At 37.0% G+C, this 26,428-nt stretch overlaps 1 protein-coding gene across 6 annotated transcripts in view; it reads left to right on the top strand.

The window, feature by feature from the left end:
• Positions 1-2,602: 2,602 nt before the first annotated feature.
• GUCY1A1 (guanylate cyclase 1 soluble subunit alpha 1) overlaps positions 2,603-26,428 on the top strand; it is a 34,815-nt gene continuing 10,989 nt past the window's right edge. Inside the window, exons 1-3 of one of the 6 annotated variants that reach the window (XM_027456607.3) lie at positions 2,626-2,739; positions 11,976-12,137; positions 23,447-23,858. In XM_027456607.3, the coding sequence (XP_027312408.1) occupies positions 23,610-23,858 (249 nt within the window). In that variant the 5' untranslated portion in view covers positions 2,626-2,739; positions 11,976-12,137; positions 23,447-23,609. Of the gene's footprint in view, positions 2,740-4,386; positions 4,525-11,975; positions 12,228-12,501; positions 12,533-23,446; positions 23,859-26,428 lie in introns of those variants that run through there. The other 5 variants (XM_027456606.3, XM_038178504.2, XM_027456605.3 and 2 more) reach the window with 5 other exon arrangements.

Below are 26,428 nucleotides of genomic sequence, written 5' to 3'. Positions count from 1 at the left end.
CTGAGCCAGGGAGCCCATGAAGAACCTGATCAACCAATTTGGGTTCAAAAGCTGAAAACCAAAGTGTTCTTAGTAGTGTATCCACATTAATAAATTTTTTGGATAAATAATGGACCACTGACTGAAATGGACATCTGAAATATAATTTGGGCTGCAATAAGCTTTGTATGGGCTGCATTAGGAAGAGCACTGCCATCAGCTGCGGGGAGGTGATGCTTCCTCTTTACTCAGCACTGGTAAAACACATCTGGAGCACTGATCTACTCCAGAGGTGCCTTCCAACCCGTCTTTCTGCAGTTCTGTGATCCGCCAGTACCTCCAGTCCCACAGGGCTGCTGCCTGAAGCCATCAAGGCTGAGCCATCAGTTGCTCAGCACCCAGCTCTGGGCTGCAGCTTTCTAAATTTTCGCTCAATCAGTGTCAGAAATTGCAGTTGCCATGGGGGAGATGATAAATTTGAGAGGCACTTCTTCGAAGACGTATGATTTTGAGAACTTGATTTAAATACAGCAGATGCCAGTAAATGGCAGTTCAGGAGTGCTAATTATGCTCTGAATTATGATTTCCTTATATTTGATTTTACATACATCTTAGCATCATTACAGCAAATCTTGACATTTTATTGGTTGAAAATAGACCTTTAATTTAAAGAAACTGAAGAAAATGCAGACATTTTTAAGTATAACATAAATGTTTCTTGATGGATTTTGGTTTTTTTTGAGATCTTATGAAATAAATTTATCTAATCTAATTTTGCTTGAGGAACTAACTTTTCAATGGTTAAAGAAAAAAGAATACTGCCTGTAGATTAATATTTCAATTAATGTAATTTGAAATACCATTTTCTTCTTCCAAATCCTCACTGCAAAGGTCTTACTCCTAAGCCTTCTCTTTGTCTTTTAGTGCAAGTTTGTAAGTCATTACTAGTGCACAGATAGTGACTGATGTGGCAGGGATGAGCAGCATCATTTCAAGAGCTCTGGAAGACCTCTGGATGCAGATGCTGATCCAGTTATTCACCCAATGTCCAAATCCACCCTTGTCACCTAGCGTTAGTCTGTTACATTGGGCACAACTCTAAATTTGTGTCGCACGTCGTGGAATAGGCGTTCTCTGTGCAACCGAAGCTCTTACTCCTTTTTGGTAGAGAATCCTGACAACAGAAGCAATCATATCAGGTGCTTACAGAAAAAGCTGGTTCAGAAAATGGGACTGAACAGAAAGAGTGAGGGTAGTTTCTAGATGCAGGTAAACATTGGCAAGACCACACCTTGCCATGAGATTAGTCTTTGTTTCTAGAAGCAAGAGACTCTATCAATGCACTATTTATTAATTCAGTAATTTTATCAGGTACAGTATGTCCCAGTCTATTTAGCACTCAATTAAGCTTCACATTGTCCATCAATAACTGCAGATATGGCAACAAAATGGGTTTTGGCAGATTATTTTCAGCTGACTGACTGGTGGTTGGAGGAATTCATCAGTTACTTTACTCTAGCTGTCAGGTTTGTCTTCTGTCAACACAGCAGGGAGGGAGGAATGGTGTGAAGCAGACATTTATGAAACCATTTTTCAGTTCTGATAGTCAAGAAGGCAACAAATCACAAATCACTCACACTCTGGGATTTGATATCTCTCTCATGGAAAGTTGATCTGTTCAAAACCACTTTGTTCAAAACCACTTTCAAAACTCAGAGATATGCTGGTTTTCTTTTGGTTGATTTCAACTCTGTCTTCAGTACTAGCTTGTTAAGTTCCAAGACATTATACCCTTTCTTTTCATATCATGTATTCAACCGCTATACAGTGTATGGTGCTCCTAAAACTCATCCTTGAGCACACAACAGCTGTATTTCTTGGTGAGATCTGTTTGCTTCCATGTGACTTCGTAGGGCAATTAATCCTACTGTGAGGTCAGTCAGTGCTAATTGCCCAAGTCCAGGAAAATAGCTATTTCTGACCTAGGGCTTCCAAAAGCAAGCCGTGTTTTCACAGAGAAAATACTCCATTTATGAAGATTTAAAAATTGTAGAGATGTCATTCTGTTTCGTTGCTGATATTCAAGAGTTAAGAATGGTCAAAAACGGTCTTAATGATTTGGGTAGCTCTATAAAAAGTATTTTCTGAATTTGAAGTGTATCTCGAGATTAACTTGGCACTCCGATGTTGTGAAATCGTTTGAATTCTTCTTCTTTCCTGTGCTTATTTTTGTCTGGAAAGGTATTGTTTCCCTTCCGTCATTGCTGAGCTACTGGCTGCAGTATTCAGATAGCTACAGTAAAGACGTGTGTATCACGGAACGCATGAAGATGTAGGGTATCCCCAGCGCCGAGTAAACGAAGGCGGCGGTGGCAAAAGTGCACAGGGAACAAATACGGTAGCACCCCAGTGCCACGCACAGGGCGCGTTCAGAAAGCTTCTGCTCTGGGAAAGGCACCCACAGCCCAGGCGGGACCGGCAGCCGGGAGCCGGGAGCCGCTGCCCGGAGCAAGCCGCGCTGCTGCAGCCGGGCTGCTCGGGGCGGCGGGGGCCGCGCACCCGCTCCCCGCTCCCCGCTCCCCCCGCCGCGCCGCGGGGCCCGGGGCTCGGGGCCGCCCGTGCGGGCTCTGATTGGGTCTGCGGGGAGGCCCCTCCCGCCCGGCCTCCGCCCGCCCGCCCGGGCGGCCCCGCCGCCGCGCCGCGCCCGCTCCCCAAATACACCTTGGCGGCGCCGGGGAGCGGCAGCGGCCCCGCGGCATGGTGAGTGAGGGATGGAGGGAGGGAGGGAGCGGGGAGTGCCCGCGGGGACCCTGGACAGCGCTGGGACGGGGCGAGCAGCGGGGAGCTGGGGCAGCGGGGGCTGAGCGCCGGGAGCCAGGGGGCGCGGGGAGCCCCCGCTCAGCCCCCGCTCAGCACCCCCGGACCGCGGCGGGGCGGTGCTGACATTTCGGGGAGCGGTGCGGGGCCGTGCGGGGCCGTGCGGGGCCGGGGGCTTGCCGAGGGCTGAAGCCGCCAGGGGCACTCGGGCGGCCTTTGTGCGTGGTGAGGCTCTCCAAGAATTTGCCAGCTGATAGTGCCCGTCGAGCTAATTGAAACCATTCAGGCTACTTGCGCTGCCTTACAATTAGGCAAGGTTTCTTATCTCGTTTTCGGAGTAATTCATGTCATTGCACTTCATGCATTAGCCACAAGCCTCATACTTAATCACATGCTTAATGCTCTAACAATAACTTCACTTTTGCATTTATTTCATTTTCTGGCATTGCACTCCTTATGATTGGCAATTCATTTTTGCAGTCAATTTTCACAGCTTATCTTTTTTTTTTTTCCAGATTTTTTTTCTTTCTTTTTTTCTTTCTTTTTTTCTTTTCTTTTTTTTTTTTTTTTTTCTTTCCTTTTCTAAACTGTAGGCTCATAATTCCTTTTCTGCGTGGCTAGAGCTAGCTGTTTCTGTGGCTTAAATCCAGGGAACATTATTAGCCTAGGCCTGGTAGAGTTCCTTTATAAAATCATCTCTGTGTATAAACATTTGAGACACTTGAAAAGTTTTTGTTTCTAATGTAAAGGAGCACTTTTATACATCTTATGTACTCTACCAAGCTTGATCCAATGCTACTCCTAAAATGGCTGTATTTTTAGAGCTGGTCGCTTACTCTGTGTATGTAGTGAGATGGCTTATTTATGCATGAAGGATGAATTAAGAGGAAAAGGAAAAAGTCATAAGCAAAGATGTAGCACTGGTAAAATGAGTACTGCAGTGCAATGAAGTATTGAGCCCATCCAGTTTCACTGGGCTGCAGTTTACAATATGCTGCATATGAGATGGTCTAAAAAGAAACGGTAAGACCTTTGATAGTTGAGATACTACTAAGGGAAAATAAATTTTTATTCATTTATATTTTTCCATGGTGAAGTCTCTAGTCAGACTCTAGTAACAGAAAAAATGTGGTGGAGCATTTTCTCATAAAAGTGAATTGTAACAAAACAAGTGCAAATGTTCAACTATCTTTGTTAGTAGAATAAAGTGTTTTACTTATTTGGATGTGGCCTAATTGTATAGTTTTTCCTAAAGCAAAAATCCCAGTAGAGCCACTCCCTTTTCTCGTTATGCTAAGATGATTTGTTTCCAAATTACAAAAAGTAGGAGCAAGGAAGCATGCACTTTAGGTCTACTGCTTTTCTAGCGTTAAGAACAAAAGATGATGACAGTCCATGCTAGAGAGAGATTCCAGTAACAGACTATTTTATGTATTTAATCAGAGGACAGAGGTGATTGAGGCAACCAGAGAATGTGTGCAAATGTGTTAGAAACGCATGCGATGTTCTCTTCATTGTAGGGAAGTTTCTTGCTTGGATTGCCTTGCTCTGGAGCCATACATTCATAGCTCTTATGACTTTTCTCTTCAGTTTGCCAACAGCAAGACCCTTAAATGAACTAGATGATTTTAAGGAAGCATGAGGAATACTGTAACAGTGACTTTACACTCTACATTCTCAGAAGAGAAAAGCAATTGCTGATATGCTGACCCAAAGCATCCAGGAAAAGTAAGGAAGGAGAAGGGAAGTCACATCTTGAGATCTCTTGTTTTTGTTTGTTTTGTGGAATTATGTAGCCTACAGCTACTGTGAGTCATGACAGTGCAAGATCATGAGGCAAACATTGCAGGAGAAACAAAGGAATGTAGTTCTACAGTGTTTTTTTTAATCTTTTTTTTTTTTTTGATTTAATCAATAAAATGGCTCACCATCTTTCTCCCACTGGTTCAGTTGCTGTCTGACTATTCACATAGATTATTCAATTGAGGTTTTGATGAAAAAAAAAACTTTAAAAATGAGAAGTCAAGGTTAGTATTTGTATTGTGTCCACGGAAATGAGTACTAAAATGTTGTATATTTATCTTATTCTGATTGATGTTTATTTAAAAGTGTCTTTAATCGTTATATGACAATCTGTTTCAAAACAGATCCCATAGTGAAATCAAAACATAAATGAGTTTATAATAAAATATACTACTCAAAATATCAGTAACAGTCAAAACCTGGCTATGCCATGTAATAAAATGTAAAATATCACAACCATTATGAAGATGAATGCTGTGTTTGAAATAATGATGAGAAGCAAAGCAAGCAATCCAAGAACTCAAGGTAGATTTTGTATCAAATACAGCTATTTTCCTTTCAACTGAAATGAGTTGTTACACCAAGAGATATTGTAAATTATATCTTGTTTTAAAAAACAATATCAAACTCCTCTGTGATCCAAGGAAACAGATACAAAATTCTAAGTTTTAAGAAAGGAAATATGTAGTGGAAGGTATTTAGTCATATTTTCTTTCTACTCTGTAGACAAGCATCAAGCTTACATTTTTTATAAAAACATATTTATTGAAGAAAACGTCTGTGTAGGTTTTTAAAGAGTGTTTTAAAATAGCTATTGGAAATGACAGGATATGTTTTAAGGATTTATTTATTTAATGATATCTAGAAATCTTTATATTTCACCTTGCCTGTTGTATTAGCAAATGGAAATTAAACCATTCAGAACTTTCATTAGAGTTTCTTTGCTGGAGTTCTTTGTGCATTCTGTACTATTTCATTTTTTAAGATCTTTATTGTTTATGTGTTTATTGCAATTCATTGCATTTATTTAGAGGTCATGGTCTTTCATGACCAGTGGTACCAGTGGTAGAGAATCAAGTCTATCATTGGATAGGGACGATATTTTAAAATCAGTATTCAAGTATAAGCCTTTGTTCAAGAAAGCAACCCTGTTCAGGACAGGGTAGTAATATATATTCAGTTTTAAAATTCCAACAGTACTTACGTGCATGCATCAATGAGCTAAGGCTACGACTTCCAGTTAGGGCTTAACCACTGTTTTTTTTTTTTTTTTTTTTTTTTTTTTTTTTTTTTAATAAAAACAAGAAAACTTGCTAAGGACACCAGGGTTTTTTAATTATTATTGGGGTTTTGCTTATTGATTACTATAAACAAAATGAAAAAAAGACCATGTTAATTTCCCCAATGAAGCCTTTTACTTGTAACACAAGTATAGATTGCTACTCATTTGGTAACATGTTGTTCTTCTAGTTTTTAGGTTGTCTTACTCAGGCGATGCCACTCAGATCAGTGCTAGTGTTTCCTAGTTATTTTAACTCATCATTTATGCCTTATGTCTCATACTGTATCCTCTATTTTTGTAGATGTGGAGTTTAGATGTATCTGATGTCTACTATTTTAGTTTAGTTTAATGTAGTTTGTTAAGGAGGGCAAGTTCCACTGCTGTCAGTTGTTATGCTGCTTCATGACATTAAATTAGAGCACAGATATACTGTAGGGATTAATTTTACTTCACTATAGAGATTTCATCAAGTCCTGTTCATTGTGGCAGACCCCAAGTAAATTTGAGGTTTAGGGCTTCCACAGACAGACCTTTGACCTTTAGAATAATCTCACCCTACCAGAGAACAGTGTTTTGTGACATTCACTTGCATTTATTTTTCATTTATATTTCTTATGATATGATAGTTTTGTTAGGTGGAATTAATGCCTCTGCTAAGATTACAGCTTTCACATCTAACTGCAGAGTAGTCTAACTAACATTCTTATTTTATTGAAATGTCCCCTTCCATAGTTCAGAGTCTGTTAGGCACCTTCCCTGCTTCTTGAACCTGGCAGTATTACCATTATTTTTGATTTCATGATTCTTAATTTCACTGCTCTAACTAAATTAGTTCAGTTGTGTTACTTAGAGCTAAGCTGTGAATTGATTTTCTTCTTGCATATTCATTATAGAAGTAGCTCTTTTAAGAGAAGGGTGCCCTGCTAGTCCTATTCAGACAAGCCAGCACCTGATGCAAGCCAGAACCGGTAGGGTAATTTCTCACAGGCAACACACAGAGCCTAGATGATAAGCAAGTTAGTGACCTTATCTATTATTTATGAGGGGGCACTTCTTTCATGGGACCCCCTATGACTGTATCTTGCACTTGTGTGTTTCTGCCTGAATGTGTAGCAAATGCTACAAATGCTGTCCCCGCTTGAGTGCCAAAGATACTCCTTTCTCTGCCATAAGACAAGGGGAAAAATGCCTGAAGAATTGCACCCCAGAATGGGCCTGTGGTGCACAGAGCTCTCTGAAACTCTCTTTAGGGACTGTTTGCCTATGACTTGCACTTTACGCATGGCTATGCCCATTGATTGTTTCAGCTAAGTCCATATAGAAAATAGGTCAGCCATGCAGTGGCTCAGGAAGAGAGCTTTAATTGTGTGGCTTGTAATCTAGAAAGCTGGGTGTGTGCATCATCATGGAAGAGGCTGGAGGCAGTTCCAAAGATTTTATCAAGCATTGTGGAATCTAGCCCTTAGACAGCTATTTGTATTACAGTTACAGGGAATATCCCATGCAAGTCATCCAACTGTTTCAGCGTGAGTAAAATTTTCTTGCTATAAGGCAATGTGCTCAAATCATTTATTTTTTTTCACAAATGGAAATTGAAACAAACATACATTAATGAAGTAAATCTCTTCCTTAGCCCCATTCTAAGGTATTCAGAATGAAAATAAAACATTATTTTCGGAAACTGTCTTTTGTGGGAATCCTCCCAGTAGTCTTAGTGCAGCATAATCCTAGAACGTCACAGATTCCAGAGGATGCGATAAAACATGGTTTCTGCAATGACACACACAGAGGTTGCTGCTAAACTCTCCACTTTTAATCAACAACAGCATGGTTGTTTTTGAGATCCCAAGAACGTGTTTTTCTATATTAAATGGGAATATGTTGTACAGTGGCAACTGCTCACCAAAGTAAACGTGTTTAATTTCATTTTAACCTTGCATTTCACTTGGCACTTGATACAGATGGAATCTGACAAAAGCTGTTCAGGGAGAGCTGATTTCCCTCTTCGGCAAATGCAGAAACCCTTCACACACGAAAGAGCATTAGTAAAAGGCAATTGCAGAACACCTCAGCAAGATTTCCAGTTTGTTGCTTAGAAAAATTGGGTTTTTGCATTTCCTTGTAATTACTTGTATGATTTGAAGATGGAAGACAATACACCCAGTTGCTTTCTTGTTGGTAGGGAGGGGTGTCTGCTTATACTAATAGCTGTGTGGCTTTGTAGTCTTGACTGCAGGCATTCTGGAGCCTAAAATACTTATTACAGTTTCTGTTTTAAATAGCACTGCTAAAAATGGCAAAATTTCCATGTCTTTGGAGAAAGCATGCATCAATCTAACTTTTAATTCCCCCCCCCTTTTTTTTTTCTTTTTGCCTAAATTGTCTTCATAGTTATCCATTTGCACTAGTAAGCTGAGAGTATGAAATCACTGGCCTTTTTGAGGAAAAAATATTCAGTGAATTGAAAATGTGTTCAGATTTTGGTGCAAATAACCATTAATCCAGAAAGCATGTTTAAAGGTAGTATTTTAGACTTTCACATGGGAAGAATGGTATGAAGGGAAGGATAGTCTTGGGGCTTAAGAAACTTAACAAGGCTTTTGGTGAGTATGGTACCAATTTTTCTCCTCAAAATGTCCAGGAAATCAAGACAGGAATAATTGCAATTAATTGTAGATTGAATTAAATGCTTATTTTGATGCAGTTGAAGTTAAAGCTTCCCAAATGTGTTGCATGATATTAATAAAAACCAGCCAAGAGGAAATGCCTTTCTTATAAGCAATTGCAAGGCCTTCCGAAATGAGAAAATGAAGTTAACCCTGGTGTGTGTTAGGCACAAAGTTATACGATGAGGATACCTTCCTCATTCTGCTTTTATATATAGCACCTGCATACTTCTATGAATCTATCTGCAAAAACTATTTGAATTTCACTTGTAGGAATGTGCAAGTGTTTCTTTCCCATATTAATTCTAAAATCTGTATGCAAATAGAAGTAAGGTCAAATCTTACCAATGATTTTTGCAAATCACTCAGATCTAATGAACTTATATCCCAAAAAACTTGTGCAACTCTGTTCAAGAGATCTGGATTTACTTCTTAGTTAGCTGCAGTCTTTCTTTTGTTATCTGCAGCATGCCTCATTTCCCCACTTCTAAAAGAGGCATAGTAACATTTCCTTTCATACCCATTTTTCTGTCTCAGCTATTCAGAGGGCAAGCCCTTCAAGTGAAATAGTATCTTTTACTATATATCTGTGTATGGTCCTGATCTTAATTTGAGCCTTCTGGGAAGTTAAAATAAACAAATAATACACCTAGCAACAGCAATAGAGAAAAAACAGCTACTCCAGCAGAACACAAGATGACAATGGCATAATTTCTCAGTTGAGAAACCTGTCCAAAGATAAACTCATCAGACAGAAGGTTAAATAACAGTATTTCAGTGTAAGCAAAGGCTCCATAAGAATTTTCATATGTTGACCAAGCATCAGTATCACTAACTGAATGGTATTCTACTTGATAGCTAAAATGTAATTCATTAGTTCCTTTTCCAGACAAAAAAAAAAAGGCTTGGTTGTGTGGTGGAAATGAAATACTATAGAGTAGAGCATCTTTCAGTCATGGGTTAGGCATGGCTTTCAAAATGTTTTAATAGGCTCATGAGGCAGAGACTACATGGATAGTTTGACACTGAAAATCTACAGCTGATCTGAAAATTAGCATCAGCTTAGATCAGCTCTGCACTTACTCTGCATGTCACGTGCTCCAGATCTCCGAGAGATGCAGCATGATAGTCAAGTATATGTGGAAAAAGTCATTGACCATATCAATGGTAAATTTTGGAACCAATGTCACAGATTAGTCAGAGTTTAAAATATGCAAGTATACCACGCTTGAGATAATGGTGGGCATCATGACAGAAAAAATATTATTCTCATAGAAGAGTAGAGTCTGGCACTAGGAATCAAGAGTAAAAACTGTGTTTTATCTGTTGATTAATATAGTATGTGAAAAATGATTTAATAATATCTACCTTCCAGTTCCAGTCCTAAACAATAATAAGTTTTAAGCAAAAATATATTTAAAGAGGAATTAAAAGGTAGAACTATCTTTTCAAGTAGGATTTGAATTGGTGAAGAGGGAGGAGTACTGAAGGAATATGGGATTATGATCTACATATAGCAAAAGCTAGAAAAGAACATCCATCTTTGCCCATGCTGTGGGCATGTTTTGGTTAGCCAAAAATTGGAATAGGGAAAAAATGAGAGAAACTGAAATGAGAACAGTACTGCCAGAAAAGCACCAAAAGGGCTTGATATATTTTTAAAAAATTCATTTGGATTTTATTGCAGTTGCTGCAATGTACTGTATTGTAAATGGCCGGTCTATCTAACAATGGAATAAATATGCAAGAATTTTTATGCTCACTGGTTTGTCTCCCTGCTGTCACTCTAAAACCATGGAAAACACTGATAATGTTTAAAACACTGACAATATATTAATTCAGATATTTATTCCCAACTTAGATTTGGTAATCTAGCTTTTAGCAAAGAAGCTACATTACTTAGCAATGTGTTTCTTTTGTCAGCTTGAAATCTAATGGGCAGTACAGTATTTAGATGCTAGTTATAAACAGAGTTGAAAGCTCAGAGCAAAGGTTTACAACATAAATATGGTGCAAGAAATTCATTCCTTTATTGTCACTGGATACTTGGAAAGTTAGTGCTTTTGTCTCATTGGAAACTACCTGGTACAGATATTTAAAACATGTATTTTGAATTTTCAGTATCACCTAAGTTGTAAAGAGAAATATCAAAAGCTTCTGACTTCATGCAAAGGAAGACTATATATAAAATGGAGAAAACTTTCTTTCCTCCCCATTTTCTTACTGTTGAGAACACAAACTGTGCAAGATTCATAGTGTTTCCAGGTGCTCCAAAATACCAAGATAGTTAATCTTGGCAGGAAATTTTCATGAATTCTTCATGAAAGGTATACTACCTCTCTTCATCCTTAATTTTAGGTCTCTGGTTATGTCCTCTAGAAATTCATGCCTATCATTCCCTCCCTTTTCCCCAACTATACACGATATCTCTCTTCGTTGTGAAATGTCATATCTCTAGAAAAATAGGGAACTTCCTGTGTAACATCATCTTTCTGTACACATAAACAAACACCTAGGTGGAAATTATTACTTGTTATGGGATTTTGGTTATGAAGAACTTGATTAACAATAAATTTAACCTTCCAGTCAAAGGAACATTTATTTTCAAATAAATTTTGAATCATTATTATATTGAAGTACTAATCTGAGTACACATGGACTTGCTAGGGCCAGAATTTGATTTTGGTTTATTTTTATGGTTTTATCCCACAGTTCACTGCCACCTCTCCCTGTCCTTACGCATCTGAAATAACTGAATTGTTTTCTGTGCTGTCTTAGAGCTACTATTCAGAGTACCAGTATGCAACATTGCAAGTTGGAGACATCCTATTATCTGGCCCCTTTATAACCTTCACAATAGTTTATTTTAAAATTGTTTTTGCCTCGAACTTCAGCTTACACCTGACCTTGTATAAAAACATAGAGTCTGTGACAGCTTGCTGAACCACTTAAGCAGATCTTTAAATAGAGACGTGCTTATTATTCCAATCTCCACTGTGGTAAGATTTTTGAAATTAATGTGGTTCCTTAATATAATGAAAAAGCAGGTGTTTGGGGGTGGCATGCCTATTTTAAAGGTTCAAAAAATAGTAAATACTGAGTGGGTGTTCTTTAACATTTCAGTGAGAAATAGTACTCGAAAGACTTTTGATGTGGGACTTCAAGTGTTTCTTACAATATCTGTGTAGTTTATCTATCATTGCAGAAGCTGAAGTGCTGAGACAAAGGTGTTCATTTCATTTGATATAAGTATTAGTTCACAGAGATGACCCTGTTACCTCAGTAAAGGCAATACAGTCCAGATTCTCTATAGTCCTTGCCTATTACTTCAGGGTTCAGATTTAGGTCTTCAAGAATGACTGTCACATTGTATCTGTTGGTCAGTTGTCATTTCCACATACCTATGTGGTGCTACTTCTTTTTACCAGACACTCTCATTTGGAGCATTAGCCTCTAAAGCAAGACTGTGTTTGTTCCTTCTTCGTTTTGCCTGAGGACTGAAACCCAAAGACTCCCAGCACCAAAGCATAAATTACCATACTTTGAACTATGAACTTTCCTACCTTCTGTGGTGCCAAAGTGGAAGGAAGGTATGGCTTGCAATTACTGGTAATTGCTAACAGTAGCACAGTTTCATGCTGCCTCACTAGGTTGGAGGTCTCAGCCTTTAAGGAAGCCAGGTAAGTACTATTTCCATCTTGGTATCTCAGATGTGTATGCAGCACTAGATGGTGTTTCAGAAGGCCTGATGGAGAAAAGAAAGATTCCTCACAGACATATAAAAGAAAAGTGAAATACCTTTACAAAATAAAATGCAAAACTATGAGATCTTAAATCAGCTAAAATGTGTATCTTGTCTTTAACTTACAAATCAATGCAATTTAAAACAAAATGCTAGAAAATAACATATGAAATGTCAAGTCTAGAAAATTCTTCTTTCTGTTTTAACACCAGGTTGCCACATTAAGCAGTGCAAGAAAACAAGGTATGTCACTCCCTGCCTACCATTAGATGCTAGTGAGACAAAACACTGAAACTAGAACTTCAATCTTGGAAGCCAAATCAGGGTGATAAACTTGTATCCTTCTGTATATAATCTGCAACTGAGAATAATACACAACCAATAAAGTTGGTTGAAACACAAGCTGTAGTAACTACATCAACAAAAAATCTTCTAAAATCTAAAATACTGCTGGAAAAGTTCATTGATATTATCATGTCAACATTTTCTATTGGCTTTACTGAAGACTACAGACAAATGATTTGCATAAGTACCCAGTGTACTTCAGTGAAGTGCACTTGTAGTGCAGAAAAAGCTATATATCAGTAAGAGAACCATCTATGCCTTTGCAAATTGTTCTGCTCTGTTGCCTATGTTTTCCTTCTTTCTTACAGATTTTTAATCATTATGTCCTCCTGTAGGCTCCCTTCTCTACTACCTCGTGTGTTTTTTTTGTTTTGTTTTGTTTTTTTCCCCTCCTTGTTCCTTTTTCTATCTTTATATCCCTTCTCTCCTTTTTCTCCTTCACATAATAAAGAACGGCAGATATTGTAAAATAATGTTATGATAAATGAAAAAGGCTATGCTATCTGAGAAATGGAGCAGAGCTTTGATCTTTCAGACTTTAAGTATACAGTGAAGTTAATATTGCAGATAATGCAGTTAAACAGGTTGTGAGATCAGGAACCACGGTCAGTTGTAGGTCCTCTTCATAGAATAACCCTAGGAAACTTATGCTATGGTTCCTACTGTGCACAATGCTCAGGTTATGCATCACAGAAGCTGTTTTGTTTGGATAACAAACATATTGTTTGGTAAGAGTTCTTCATATGATTCTTGCCTTTGAAAAATCTATGTCCTCTGGTGAAATCATCTCCCTTGATTTATGGAAAAAATATCTGCATTTTCCAAATGGGAGAAAGACCTAAGAACCTTGCCCAGAAGGTCGCAGGAGTTTGTGGGAAAAGTAGCAGGAGAATCCTTATGGTTAAAATACGTTTAATTTATTTCCAAAATTAAATGTTGAATTTGTGTATGAATTTAAAAGCCAGTGATTGGTACATCCTGACCAGAGATTCTCCACTGTATTCTTTGTTAACCCTTTCTTGGATTTCCATTCTTCCAAATCTCTTAATCTGCTTTGTTTCCCTTGGCAGCACCCTTTTCTCTGTATTTCTCCAGGCCTGGTTCAGGGAAACATACTTGCTCAGGACAGAGCTTTGCCACAGAAATCAGACAGTTTCAATGGAACTTAAAAGCATTTTAAGCCAAGCATATTTTTTCTTTGCTATTTCAGAAATGCTGGAAGATAGATACTATTTGTATTTTGTGGGATTAAATACTCAAATTTGATATTGCCACAAGAAGCTGCATTTCAATGGCTAATGTACTTGAATTGGTATATTGTGTGGTTTGGGATATGCTAAATGTTTCTAAATGCATCTGTTATAACTGGGAGAGCAACACTGACTGAGGTTTCTCCCATTTGACAGCACTTTAGATATAAGGATAGAACTTTTCTCTGTTCTTTAGGGCTACTGAACATTTGGAAATTAACATACCACGTGTGGAAGCCCAGTATTTCACAAAACATCTAACTTTCACTTTGTTTTATTATTTTAATGAAAAAAAGCTGTTTTATATAAAATATAAATTCACATTTATCACATATACATATCACATATATATTTATATATATCTATATCATGTATTTATATATTCACATATCTATCTTTCCCTGCTTTAAATGTGTGTCTGCTGCATTTTCCAAAGGAGTATTAGAAACCAACTAAGAAAGCAACTCAACAGTGAAATTGGTATTGTAATGTATTCCTAGAGGATTCAGTTGCACAAGATGTGCCAAATCCTTTGGAATTGTACTTTACAAAGGTAAGATTCACTGCCTTTGTGCACTCAAATATTTTCTAAAAATAGCACATTGTCTGAAAAGTGACAGACCAATCAGTGAAATAAAAAATGAAGGTACTCATCTACAGTGTGCATGGCCAAATCAGCTATTTAAAATATTTTAATCGCATTTTGTAGCAGAAAACATCTGTAACCATTTAATTGAAAAGGAAGGTGCCTTCTGGTCCAGCCCTGCAGATACCAAGAAGGAGAACAATTAGGGAAGTGGCTGATTTTTCCTCTTCTTCAGAGCTGCTTTCTTTGCCTTGGGCTCTAGCTAAAGCAGTGTCAGTAGTTGCATGATAGCTGTGAAAAAACATGTTCGACTATCTGTTCTGGTTGAATACAGTTCTTCAGTTGAAGAGCTATATTTTATTTTATTTTGGTTTCCTATCTGAAGAAATTACAAGGCCATGACTTTGCTGTTGCAGGACAAACCATCTTCAGTAATTAGAAGTTTCAGCTGTTAGCTTCCCATGCATAGCATTTAACTTTTCCAGAATTTTAATTGAGATCAGTTCTGTGTTTACTATCACATCCACACATCTACATGCAAATCAGTATTTTTGTGACAATAGTGGCAGATCTGGTAGGGTCTAATGCTATTCCTACTATATACAGAAACTTGTTATTGACCTCAGTGCAAGTTGGCATGAGTGCTTAACTATGAATAAGTATGAAAGGCATTTGTCAGTGATTTTCAGTGTGAAAATGGTCTTGTAGATGTTGTAAGCACAAGTTGCAGGTGGCAAATATTAATTTTAAAAACTCTATGGTTGAAATCTACTGATAAAGCACTTTGCTTTTCACAGATCTAATTTTCAAACAATTTTCCAAGATCTATAGAGTACAGAGAAATTTTACATACTCCAAAATCTCTAAAATTTAATTTAAAACTGAGAACACACAGGGAATGTTTGCACTGTCATAAGACACAATAGTCAGTGTTTTATATTCCTCTAGAACATTCCACTATCTTTGGGAAAAGAGTAACAGTAATGGTGTTAGATATGCCAGTTGTGTAAACAGTTATGCATCTTCAACTTCAATCAGATGAATACAAGCATGTAAAGTCTTGGCAATATAAGTGTCTCTGAAGAAGCAGTAGCATTATTTTGTCATCTCTGGAGATGCTTTACAGTTAATACAGACCATGGTTCTCAAAGGAGAAGTAACTTCATGCATTAGAAATTTTGCACTTTTAATAAGTTTTGTTTCGTTTATTACAGAAGATGTAGCAATCCTGGATAAATCATGAATACTAGCTAAAGATTTCAGTGAAAAATACTCCGAAATTTATTAGACTTCATTTTTATTGCAGATGATTAAAGTTGTTTCTTTTTATTTATTTTCTTTGCTCCTAAAAAGTGTTTCCAATCTATGAGCTAAACAAAAACAGCATTTGGAGACACTCAAAGTTATAGGTCTACTAAAATGAGTAAACCTATATGTACTGGTAAGTTTGAGAGATTCATCTCTAAGTATGTGTTTTGAAAGAATTTGTAGCCATAACAATTGCCAACTACTTCACGTTGTAGAGGCATGGTGTTCACCTTTTGTAAATTCTAATTTACATTCCACTGACTATGGGCAAGACTTTGATCTTTGCATTTAATTTAACTCCTCCTAATTGCCATGAACCCTGTATGTCTGCAGGACAAGCTTTAATTCCTGAAGTGACAGAAAGAGTTCCGAAGACACAAATTTTATTTATTTGCTTTCTTAAGACACTCATTAAAATATTGTACTTTCATGGAATGCAAATGAAGATTAAAGGGAAATGCCATATTTAAAATATACTCCTTTAGAAGTGTGAGAACAGTTTTTGGAAATTTGGATAATTTTTGGTATTGCTTGTCCTCACTGTAGCACCTCTGTTTCATTTGCTTCCCTCTTTGCGTACTTCTGGTGTCATCAATTATGTCAGACCAATATCAGGAGTACTCAAAAAAATAATCTGTTGTGGATACACACAACAGGTTGTACTGTTTGTGAGTTATCTCCAGCTCTGCCTCAGAACTAAGGTGTGACTAACATGAGCCGTCAAAGTTAGGAGTACCCGCAAAGTAAGGTGGCTGGGGTTTCCATGGGTAGTATCTCCACTTAGTATCTCTAAGTCACTTAGCTGGTGGTACTAGCCATGCCTCAGACCAGCAGTGAGGTTGAGAGGACATGCTACAGCCAGAAACTGCTGTTTCTGCCTGAGAGCATGATGGGGGAGCTGAGAATCAGGTGCACAGAGACTGCCTGCTGGGCTTGCTGTGGAGTGTTTTCACGGATAGGCTTTGACTAACAGGAAGAGAATATTTTTCCCACGCTATCTTCTCAGCATGCCTCCCTGTAATTTGGTCCTAGCATAGGAAAAATATTTATGAATGAATGTGCATGTGATACTTAAAATGACAAATATACATTTTATAAGCAACATTTGGGAATTAGTCCTTCCTTTAGTTACATGCCAAAACATGGAGGCAGTAATTAGGGTTCCCCCTGTGCCTTTAATTGAAACCAGAGATGTAGCTGCAACATAACTTTCACATCTGGAGTCTGGGCCTCTCCCAGGACTATATTTGTATCCAGGGATTTGTTGCAGACCACTGGAGGGAAATGAGTCAGTCTCAAAATCAGTATCAGAAATCCAGTGATACTTTAAAACTAGGGGTTTTGCCTGTCTCCAGAAATACTGGTTTCTATGTTACGGTACAGAGCTTGATGTTCTTCTACAAATGTTAATATTTTAAAGTAGAATAAATGTATGTCTCATGTTGACCTTAACATGAGATGCATTAAAAGTTTTGAGGTTTACTTTTGTATTTCCTGAAACTTATTTTCTGCTGATTAAAGTGGGGACAAAGAAAGGGATGATTCAACATTCTTACTTCATTTAGTTTTGCAGCAGATCACACTCTGTAAGATGTAGCACAAAGAAAACACTTGATTGCATTTTTCTGTTTCTTAAAACATTCCATGAAGAAAAAAGGTAGAAAGGTGAATAAATTCCACACGATACGGGAAGAAAGTCTTCCTTGTAAACAAGGTCTAGTTTTTTTAGTTTGTCCTAAGCAGTTATACAGGACAGAGACTGTGATAAGTTACCACACTGAACTTGGATTTAGCAAAATGTTTGGGTTGTTAAACCAACAGTTAATTAGTATAACTTGTCTAATCTTATCGTAACTGCATTACTACTTTGTACATGGCTTAGTAATCACTGGAATTCCACTAAATAGTTTGGTATATGCAGTGGTATCTCCTTCCTATCAAAATCAAGCATGCTGTGATTTATAGAAGAGTTGTGAGTATATGTCTCTTAAAAATAGCCCCAAAGAGAGCTAAATCTGGCAGTCAGGCTACTGGAACTAGGCTTGCATAGCACACAAAGGCAATCTTTGGAGTGAAAAATAACACTTCTCTAAAGAGGTCTGTGGTACAGACAGATCAGAAGCGGGATGACTTGTCAGAAAGAAGGGTGAATGTTTGGGGGAAGAAGCAGAAAAGTTAATAACTGACAAAGCATCTTTCTTGCTACAGATAGAGCAGAATTTGAGATCAATGGTATCCAAGAAATTACTAGATTCAGCAAAGTATTGTGAAGTACAGTTTCAAATACCATGTCTCATCTCACCTGATCTACACAGAGGAAAACAATCTTGTCATCAGTTATTGCCTTTGTTCAAGTAGCCAAACTGTGCCTAGGACAAGCCTAGAATTTTGCTGAATACCAAGGTACTACTTCGTAGTCCAAGTGAAGCCTGGGTAATAGTAGCTAAACAAGGGTGTTACTGATTCAGGACTGAATAACCACCTACATTTGGGGTTTCCTAGAGTTTTGCACTTCATGTAATATGCATACATGATACTTTATTATTATTATTATTATTGCATAATGTCACAGTTGTCCTCAGGTATGTTAGCAAATGTGAGCAAAACCCTGTTAAAGGACCAAGTTACTGGAAATAAGTAAATGAGGCATCCTCAAATTTCAGTGGGTTTGTGTCTTACTGGGGAGATACAGGAAAACATCTCATTTCTCTTTATGAGGACAAACCTCTTCCAAGATGTCCTCTACCTAAGTCACCAACTGGCAGTTTTCTATTTGGTATGACTTACTACTGCTCAGAAATTTGAAAACAGACTTGCCTGTCTCCTCTGGTTCCTTGCATATTATGCTCTCTAAAGCAGCAATACTGAAACAAATTAATGATTTGAAGGTGTGTGCTCTCTGAATGTGTTCAAGTTTAGTGAAGCAGCCAGAGTAAGCTAGCTTATTTACTTGTACAGGATTTAACAAGATTAATAAATACGTACTTTGACTTTTAAAAATATTAACTTATATTTTGATGCACACGATCAATTTTCTAGGAAAATTTTAGAAACCTCCTTAAAATCTTTGGAAATGGACAAATCACTTTGATTCTGCAGCTACACACACCACTTTAGATAGAAAAAGTAAAGTGCAGATATTGCACTTCAGATTTGTAAGACTAAATGACAGCATTTATTTTTTTTCCCCTGAGTTTGTTTGCTGACAAGAGCTGAATCCACAATGAGGTATTTCTGATAGGGTAATGGGTACTACTAACCTGTCTTGCTAGGAGCTGACTGTGCATAAAATAACAGATCCTGCCTTGCTCTGTGCGGAGTCCTACTGGCAAGGTGTAAAAGGCAGTGATTTCTGAATTCCGCAGGAATTAGAGCTCAGTAGGAATTGCAACTCTAGATTTTACATAAAAGCAAGATAGAAGTTAACAACTACTTCTGTTGAGGCGATAACTTCCAGACCACACTAAGCTCCTTCAAGCGCTGCAATCACACTTGTGCTGCAGAAAGTTAGATCCAGCTAGCAATATATTTTGACTGATGCAAAGCAAACTATAAGTTTTTTGTTTTTTTTTTTTTAATTGTTGCTTAACATGTAGCAGTTCACCTTATGTATGTCTGATTAAAAAAAGCACATAACAGATTCTGCCCTTCTCTAAGCAAAGGGCTCAGTTTACATGAAGAAAAAAGTATGTAATGTTGCTTCTAATTTTTTCACCCAGGTCTGCAAGTTAAGATTATAAAACAACTTTAGCTCCTGTTAGCAAGTGGCATTGCTTTATTCGTATAAATGGCTATGTTAATATTAAGGAGTTTTACTGTATGATTGATTCACTGCACTTTATTTCATGCTATTGTCAAGGAAATGTTTTAGCAGAGGAAAATATTCAGAAGCAACTAGTACAAACAAGCATACAGGAAGGCATTTTGGCTGTAAGACAAGTACAGATGTAAATATACAATGAAATGTTTGCACAGAGCATTTTGAGCACTGTTAAATTATTCTACTGCTATGACTATACTATGTAAAGTCATTTTAGTTTTTCTGAGTGGCACAATGCCATGTTCTATTCAGTCAGACATCAAATAAATTAATTGCTTGTAGTTTAATCTCACCACAGATTATTTAATTTTCAGTTTGTTTCCAAAGGTAAATAAGACAGCAATTAATACAGCAGAGATGGAGAATTCACATTAAACACTGCAGCTTCCCTGGGATAAGCTCTTAGAAAGCATGTTTGGAGAGAAATCAAAACCAGAAACTTTTTTTCACGTTTCCTCAAGTTTTTTTTTTTTTGTTTTGTTTTGTTTTTTTAGTTATGGTCAGAAAGTGTCTTTAAATATTATCAACAATGGAAAGGCTGGAGTTCATGAGTTCATTATTCTTGAAACACATCTGCAAATGTTTGATTTAACCTGTGATATGTGCCACATCTCATCTTTCTCATACCTTTTAAAAGTCCATTATACATGTGCTGCTGGAATTCCTTCTTTAAATTCTACAGTGGTGATTCACTGTCCTTCTTTCAGACATTTAAAACCCCTGTCCAATTACTGTTTGAGTGAGGCAGGTTTTCCTAGAACTTAATAGACTTTTATTTTCTGAATTTTAGTTACATTAAGTGCATGATACTCTTAAGATACCAAATGGAAACTCGATGTTTCAATTAAGAAAGACCTAGTATATGTATGGTTTTTATTTTCAGTATTTGAATCCTCTGAAGTTGTTATGTAATCAGGTTTCCACTCTGTCTTTAAAGATGTGATTTATGGGGTCTTGTCATTGCAGGAACAGAATCTTAACGTGATCACTGCTTTAAACTTGCTATGCCTAATAAGGTGATACTGGTTTGAACTGGAGTACATGCTAACAAAGGTTCATCCCCTTTGTTCCTAGGAAAAAAAGGATAGTTACAAAGTATTTCTGCAAAAGCATTCTTTAGGAACTGTGTCATAATTATTTGGAATTTAAAGATCTGCACATGAAAAATATTATTTTTGTACAACAGTGTTATTACTAGAAATGTCACAGATCTCGTTTTACATTCTTGCAAATGCATGATAGCTTTTATATAAACAGCAGTTGGCAGGAACACAACATCACATTCAGAGGAAGGGCACAGATTCTAGCGCCCACTGTGGAAGAGGAGGCTAAGAGTGTGGGTGTCCTACAGCAGCAAGGACGGTAGACTGCATCCCAGAAAGAAGCTGTGAATACAGCAGATGCATGCCCAGCAGCTCTGCCAATTCAGGGATTTTTGTGCCACTGCCCACTTTGCCCCTGAGTAAGTCCTGGCCTGTGATCATCTTAGGATGGGACCTGATTCCCACCATGCAGCTTCTGGCCACTCCAGGTTTACCAGGTTTAAAATAATGGCAATAAGTTCCCTCACTGAGCTGATTCTACCTGCCCGGATATTTTTTATACTGCATTGAATGTAACTTTATTAAAATACAATATCCTACAATGGAAGTGAACCCCCGTGTGATTCCAGATTACTGTCTTCTAGAAACAAAGAAATAATTCTGCCAGCTGGGGGAGGGGAAGGGTTGGACACAACTAAAAACTACTGATCATTGCTGAAGGTCAGTCACTACCTTTGTTTGTAGTTTAGTGCAAATGTGCTAAAGATTTGTTGGTATCTAATTTAACCATTAACTCAGTCTCACATTCTTCACAGACAGAGAACCTTTTGTGTTATTTATTTATTTATTTATTTTTAATAGCAACACATAAATGAAGTATGGCATTAACTGGGAGATGCTCTAGTGTTTTATTACACTTAAACATTTCAACAAAAAAATACTTCAGATTTTTTTTTTTTCCAAAATTTTATTGCTCTTGATTTAAGAAAAGTTTTAGTAGTGTTACTTTGTAAATTCAAGATTTATCTTGACACTTAAGGTCCAAATTGAGCAAAGCATGTATGTATATATGTAAGATCCATCACAGCCATAAATCTATTTTTGGCAATGCTTCACATATATACTTACATTACTATTTTTCTTAACAGTTTTAGTACACAGATTCAGTACACTGTCCAATTAAGTACAAAAAAGATGCATTTTTTTCTGCTTTCCTTTTTTACTAAAGCAATATGAGGTTATATAATGGTTCCTGAAGGAAAATATTTATGTATATATGTAAATACTTATAAAGAAAACCAATATATATTCATGCATACAGAATGTGTGATTCTTGCTTAGAATTTTTCAGTGCCTCATCTGCTACACAAGAGCGTGCAGCAGTAAAAAATAAGCATTACTGATACCCATGCAGTAGAAACAAATAATTTTCTATATAAAAACTGAAATCAGAAATACAGAATCTTACTCAAACAGTCTTAGCCTCTTATTCTTAGCATTGTGTTTACCGATTCTTAAACTAATAGTATATTAATTTTGATAGATGTCCCCTGGAAGCTGACCTGACACCATCAGTATTAAAGCATACTTTAAAAGGCCTTTTCTGCCAATGCTTTTTTTTTCTTTTTTTTTTTTTTTCCCCCTTCCAGCAGGAGGTCCAGCCAAAGTGGCTTCTGCCTGTTTCTCCTCTTATCCATGCCACTTGTGCTGGCTCTGCAGCATACCCCTGCTGTGCCATTCATACAGCTGTTTCAAAAGAAGCAGTTGATAACCTGTATCAGAGAATTAGTTATTTTTAAACCCTGGTGCAATTGCTATGTGACCCTAAAAGCCCTTTGGGTGTCTCAGAGGGAGGAAAAAGCAATGTGGTGCACAGGCTGATTAAAGCCACAGTGCCTCTGAAAGAAAGTGTTATTGTACTACGTCTCTAGAGAGAGAAATGTAACACTTTAGCTGCTTCAAGAGTTGCCTGAAGGTCTCAAGGATTACCTTGTTAGAGTATTACATGAAGATGAGGGGATCTGATTCAAAGAGCTACGGTCAATAGAAAATGTAGCCCTTAAGGGAAGAGCCTTTTTAGATTAAGTCTTACTTAAATATATGTAACAAAAAGGGAATAATTACTAAAATCAACTGTTCAACTCTGTTCTGAATGTGTTGTTTGAAAGACATCACCTGTAAAAGCATGAAATCCCTTGGTGTTTTCCAAGCAACTACATCAGTTATGTGGTCAAGTTCCCATGATGCCAGCTGTCACCAGTCAGTGGCTTTTACAAGAGGCATTAACCTGTGGTCTTGGATGGTCTGCAGTTCCAGCAGTGAAAGTGTCAGCTTTATTCACGCAGTTCTCTGTTACAAAAAGGATACCTTGAGCATCAATTAAACTGAGATTTAAGTGTCCATTACAAATCAGTTTAATTGTGCCACATCGGGTAGTTTTAATAGCTGCTTGTGAAGAATTAAGAAGGTTTTCTCATTGAAATTCAGGTCTTTATCAGGAGCCTCATCCATCACTATGACCAAAGATGTATCAGATAAAACATTTCCTCTGCCTTAATCACCGGAGCCCCAGTTCAGCTAAGCACTTAACCACACGCACCACTTGAAGCATTACCTGCAGCATTCAAATCAGTACGAATTACATGCTTAAATGTGACATGAGCAAAGCTTAAGTGCTCTCCTGAGCAAGGCCCTAGAAAAGCCATTATTTTAATGTACATATGGTAAAAATGGAACATCATGGGAATTTAAAGGAGAAAATAAAATAACGTTTTGTTGTGTGCTTTTATTTTTCTTGTTTTGTAGGGGTGCATATTTGTTCCCGTGATGACTTTTAACTACCAATAATCTTCCACAGTGGTTGCCTCATCTAATATTCTGGCATCTTCTTCTCTTGTTAGTAAACAAAAGAGAACTATTAAATACAAAGCCAAGTACTCTTAATCTCCAGAGAGAGACTTTGTACAGTATGTTCTGTACAAAACTGAAAGACTTGAAGATCACAGGGGAATGTCCTTTCTCCTTACTGACTCAAACTCACATTACTGACGAACGTGAGAAGGACTGCACAGAAAACAGCTCTAGTGCAGCTCTGCCCATCTGCAAAGAGGTCCATGAAAAAGATGCTCAAGGAGACCTTCCACAGAGGAAAACAAGCAGAAGTAGAGTGTACCTGCACACATTAACTGAAAGCATCTGCAAGCTAATCTTTCCTGAGGTAAACAGATAACGTGTATTAATACTACCATTTCATTATACATATTAAAAATGCATTGATGTAAGCATTTTGAAAGCTGTTTTGACTTCAGAGTTTGTATTCTTATTTAGCTCAGTGTAGCTTAAACCCTCATTTCATCCTTTTCCATTCCTTTTGTATACAATTTTGCCATAATGAGTTTTGTCCACTCTTACAATATCTCTTCCATTGTATTTCCCTGTATTTTTAGCCTTCCATTTGCAACCTTCCACTGATCATTTCTCCTTAAAAACATGCATTTCCATAGCGTTTTATTAGTGTTACAGTTGGAGAAACTCTGCCATGTCACCTAATTACATGAATTATAGGAATTATAGGAATTACATGGTTACTTTGTCAATTCACCTAATTGAATCCATACTAAGTACATTATTCATTATCACAAAAAAAAAAAAAAAAAAAATTACTGTTTTCATCTGCTATGATACTGACCTCTGCTATGTTATTTTTAAAAATATTACTGTCTGTGTTTCATGCAAAGGAAAATCCTTAAGCATGTATTCAAGCAAATAATTCAAACAAAGCAAACATAACTTGTCTTAAGTGGGCTGTACCATAGCTAACTGATTTAAATGTGTGAAGACTACAGAACTTGACACCTAGTTCCAGTGTCCCCACAGCAGAAACCATGTCTTACTCCCTGCCCTGGAGAGACTGAACAGAATAGCTGTGCAACTGGGAAATGCAATGATCATATTGAAACACTGAACTAATTAATATCTATTAGTTAAAATGAAGAAAATCCTGTAGCAGTTCCACAGAGGAATTCTTACATCTCTTCTCAACTCTGCTGAAAACAGGCACAATACATTCACAGCAGTTTGCTTGAGTGAAGATGAATACCAGGGCTTATTTCTGTATAAAGAATCACAACTTTAAAGTGCAGCTGTGTAACATTCTGTACTTGGGCTTGCCTCAAATTTGGAGGAAGGCGTGAATGAACTGACTGATATATATTGGGACTATACAGTGAATGGTCTTCTCTGGATGCTCATTAATTACAATTCAGTTAGGGACAATCAGTGTACCTTAATAAATGTGCTGGAGTTTTTTGAATCTATTTGCACATCTATTTTTGCAACGTATCCATCTCATTCTTTTGCTAAAACTCTACATTATCCATTTTTTATAGATGACTTTTTACTTCTGCTGCACTTACATAGAAGAAATTCATCCCTTTAAACTGATCTTTACTTTAAATGTTTAAAGTAAAGACTTACAAGGCAAAAATGAACTGAAAAGTACCCTTTGTATAGTGTCATGATTGCTGTTTTAAGTCAGATTGTCTGTAGTCTTCTATTTCATCTAATTTTATTTTTAGTATATAGTTGTTGATGGTATTTTTAATGAAATACTTTTTTTTTCTTTAAAGAATGGTATATGTGTAAGCACCTGCCTATTATATAAATATGATAGGCTAGTTCCTCAGCTATGACAAAAGGCTAGCAAAGCTCAGTTTAGATTTTTGCTTGGAAACAGTCCCCAGAAGATACTGCCACTCTTTCATGGGATATTTTATTCTGGAGTGAAAACTTTCCTTTTAAAAAACAAACAAGCAAAAAAAGTAAAAGATACAGTGGAAAAACTCATTTTGCCAGGGAATGAAAACCAAAGAAAAGCCAGACCAAATCAAGCATAACACGCAAATTCTAACATGCAAGTGCAATGCTATTCTATGACCCTGTCTCTGTTGAAGTTTGGGTTTCAAATGATTGGAGACTACATACAGAAGACAGCTCTTCAGGTCACAAAGCAGTGGTAATACACATTTGGGAAGTATTGTATCTGCTCCAATTAGAAACTACAGAAAGAATATGGAAGGAGAGGATTGATGGAAAATGAGGTAAATCTTCATGGTACTCTGAAGGTTCTTTATTATGAAAAATATTTACAAAGGTTATCTACAGTGGATAGATTTTCATCTGGAGGATACTTGGGTTTGCAGAATACCTAGCTGAAATCCTTCTTTTTCTACAAGTACATATAACATCATCTTGAAATGTTACAGTCTTGAAAACAGAAAAGGAGGTAATCTGAAACACAGAATGTTATATTGATCTTTAATGTCTGCTTTTGAAACTGTTACCTTTAGCAATTTTGACGTTGACACTTTTGAAAATTGCCCTGAAAAAAAAATCTGCTATTCCAAGAAAAGTTAATATTTAGAAGAACCACTTTTTAATATCTTTTGTTGGGGATAGAATGCAGAATGTAGTATTTTTGTTTGTTTGCTTGTTTTTGTTTGTTTGTTTTTTTGTTTTGTCATGAGAATAAATTTTATATTTACTAAAGTAGTTCTGAATTGAGGGGTAATTCTCTTTTGGGTGTGGTGGGTTATGATAGGAAGTTGAGTTAGTTATTTCTCAGTAGCACTGTCTTTATTATCCTCTGACAACTTCGAGGTAAAGTACATCACTATTTTAAATGCCTAACTACAGTTACACATCAGCTAAGGGGGCTTAATTACAGTAGTACTGGAGTTGAAGACATCTACATAAACTAAACCCCAAACACAAAAATAACATGTTCTT

The sequence above is a fragment of the Anas platyrhynchos genome, chromosome 4 (assembly GCF_047663525.1).
Source record: "Anas platyrhynchos isolate ZD024472 breed Pekin duck chromosome 4, IASCAAS_PekinDuck_T2T, whole genome shotgun sequence".
NCBI classification, from domain to species: Eukaryota; Metazoa; Chordata; class Aves; order Anseriformes; family Anatidae; genus Anas; species Anas platyrhynchos.
Note: the sequence above shows the minus strand (reverse complement) of the source record. Positions and strands in the feature narration are given on the sequence as shown.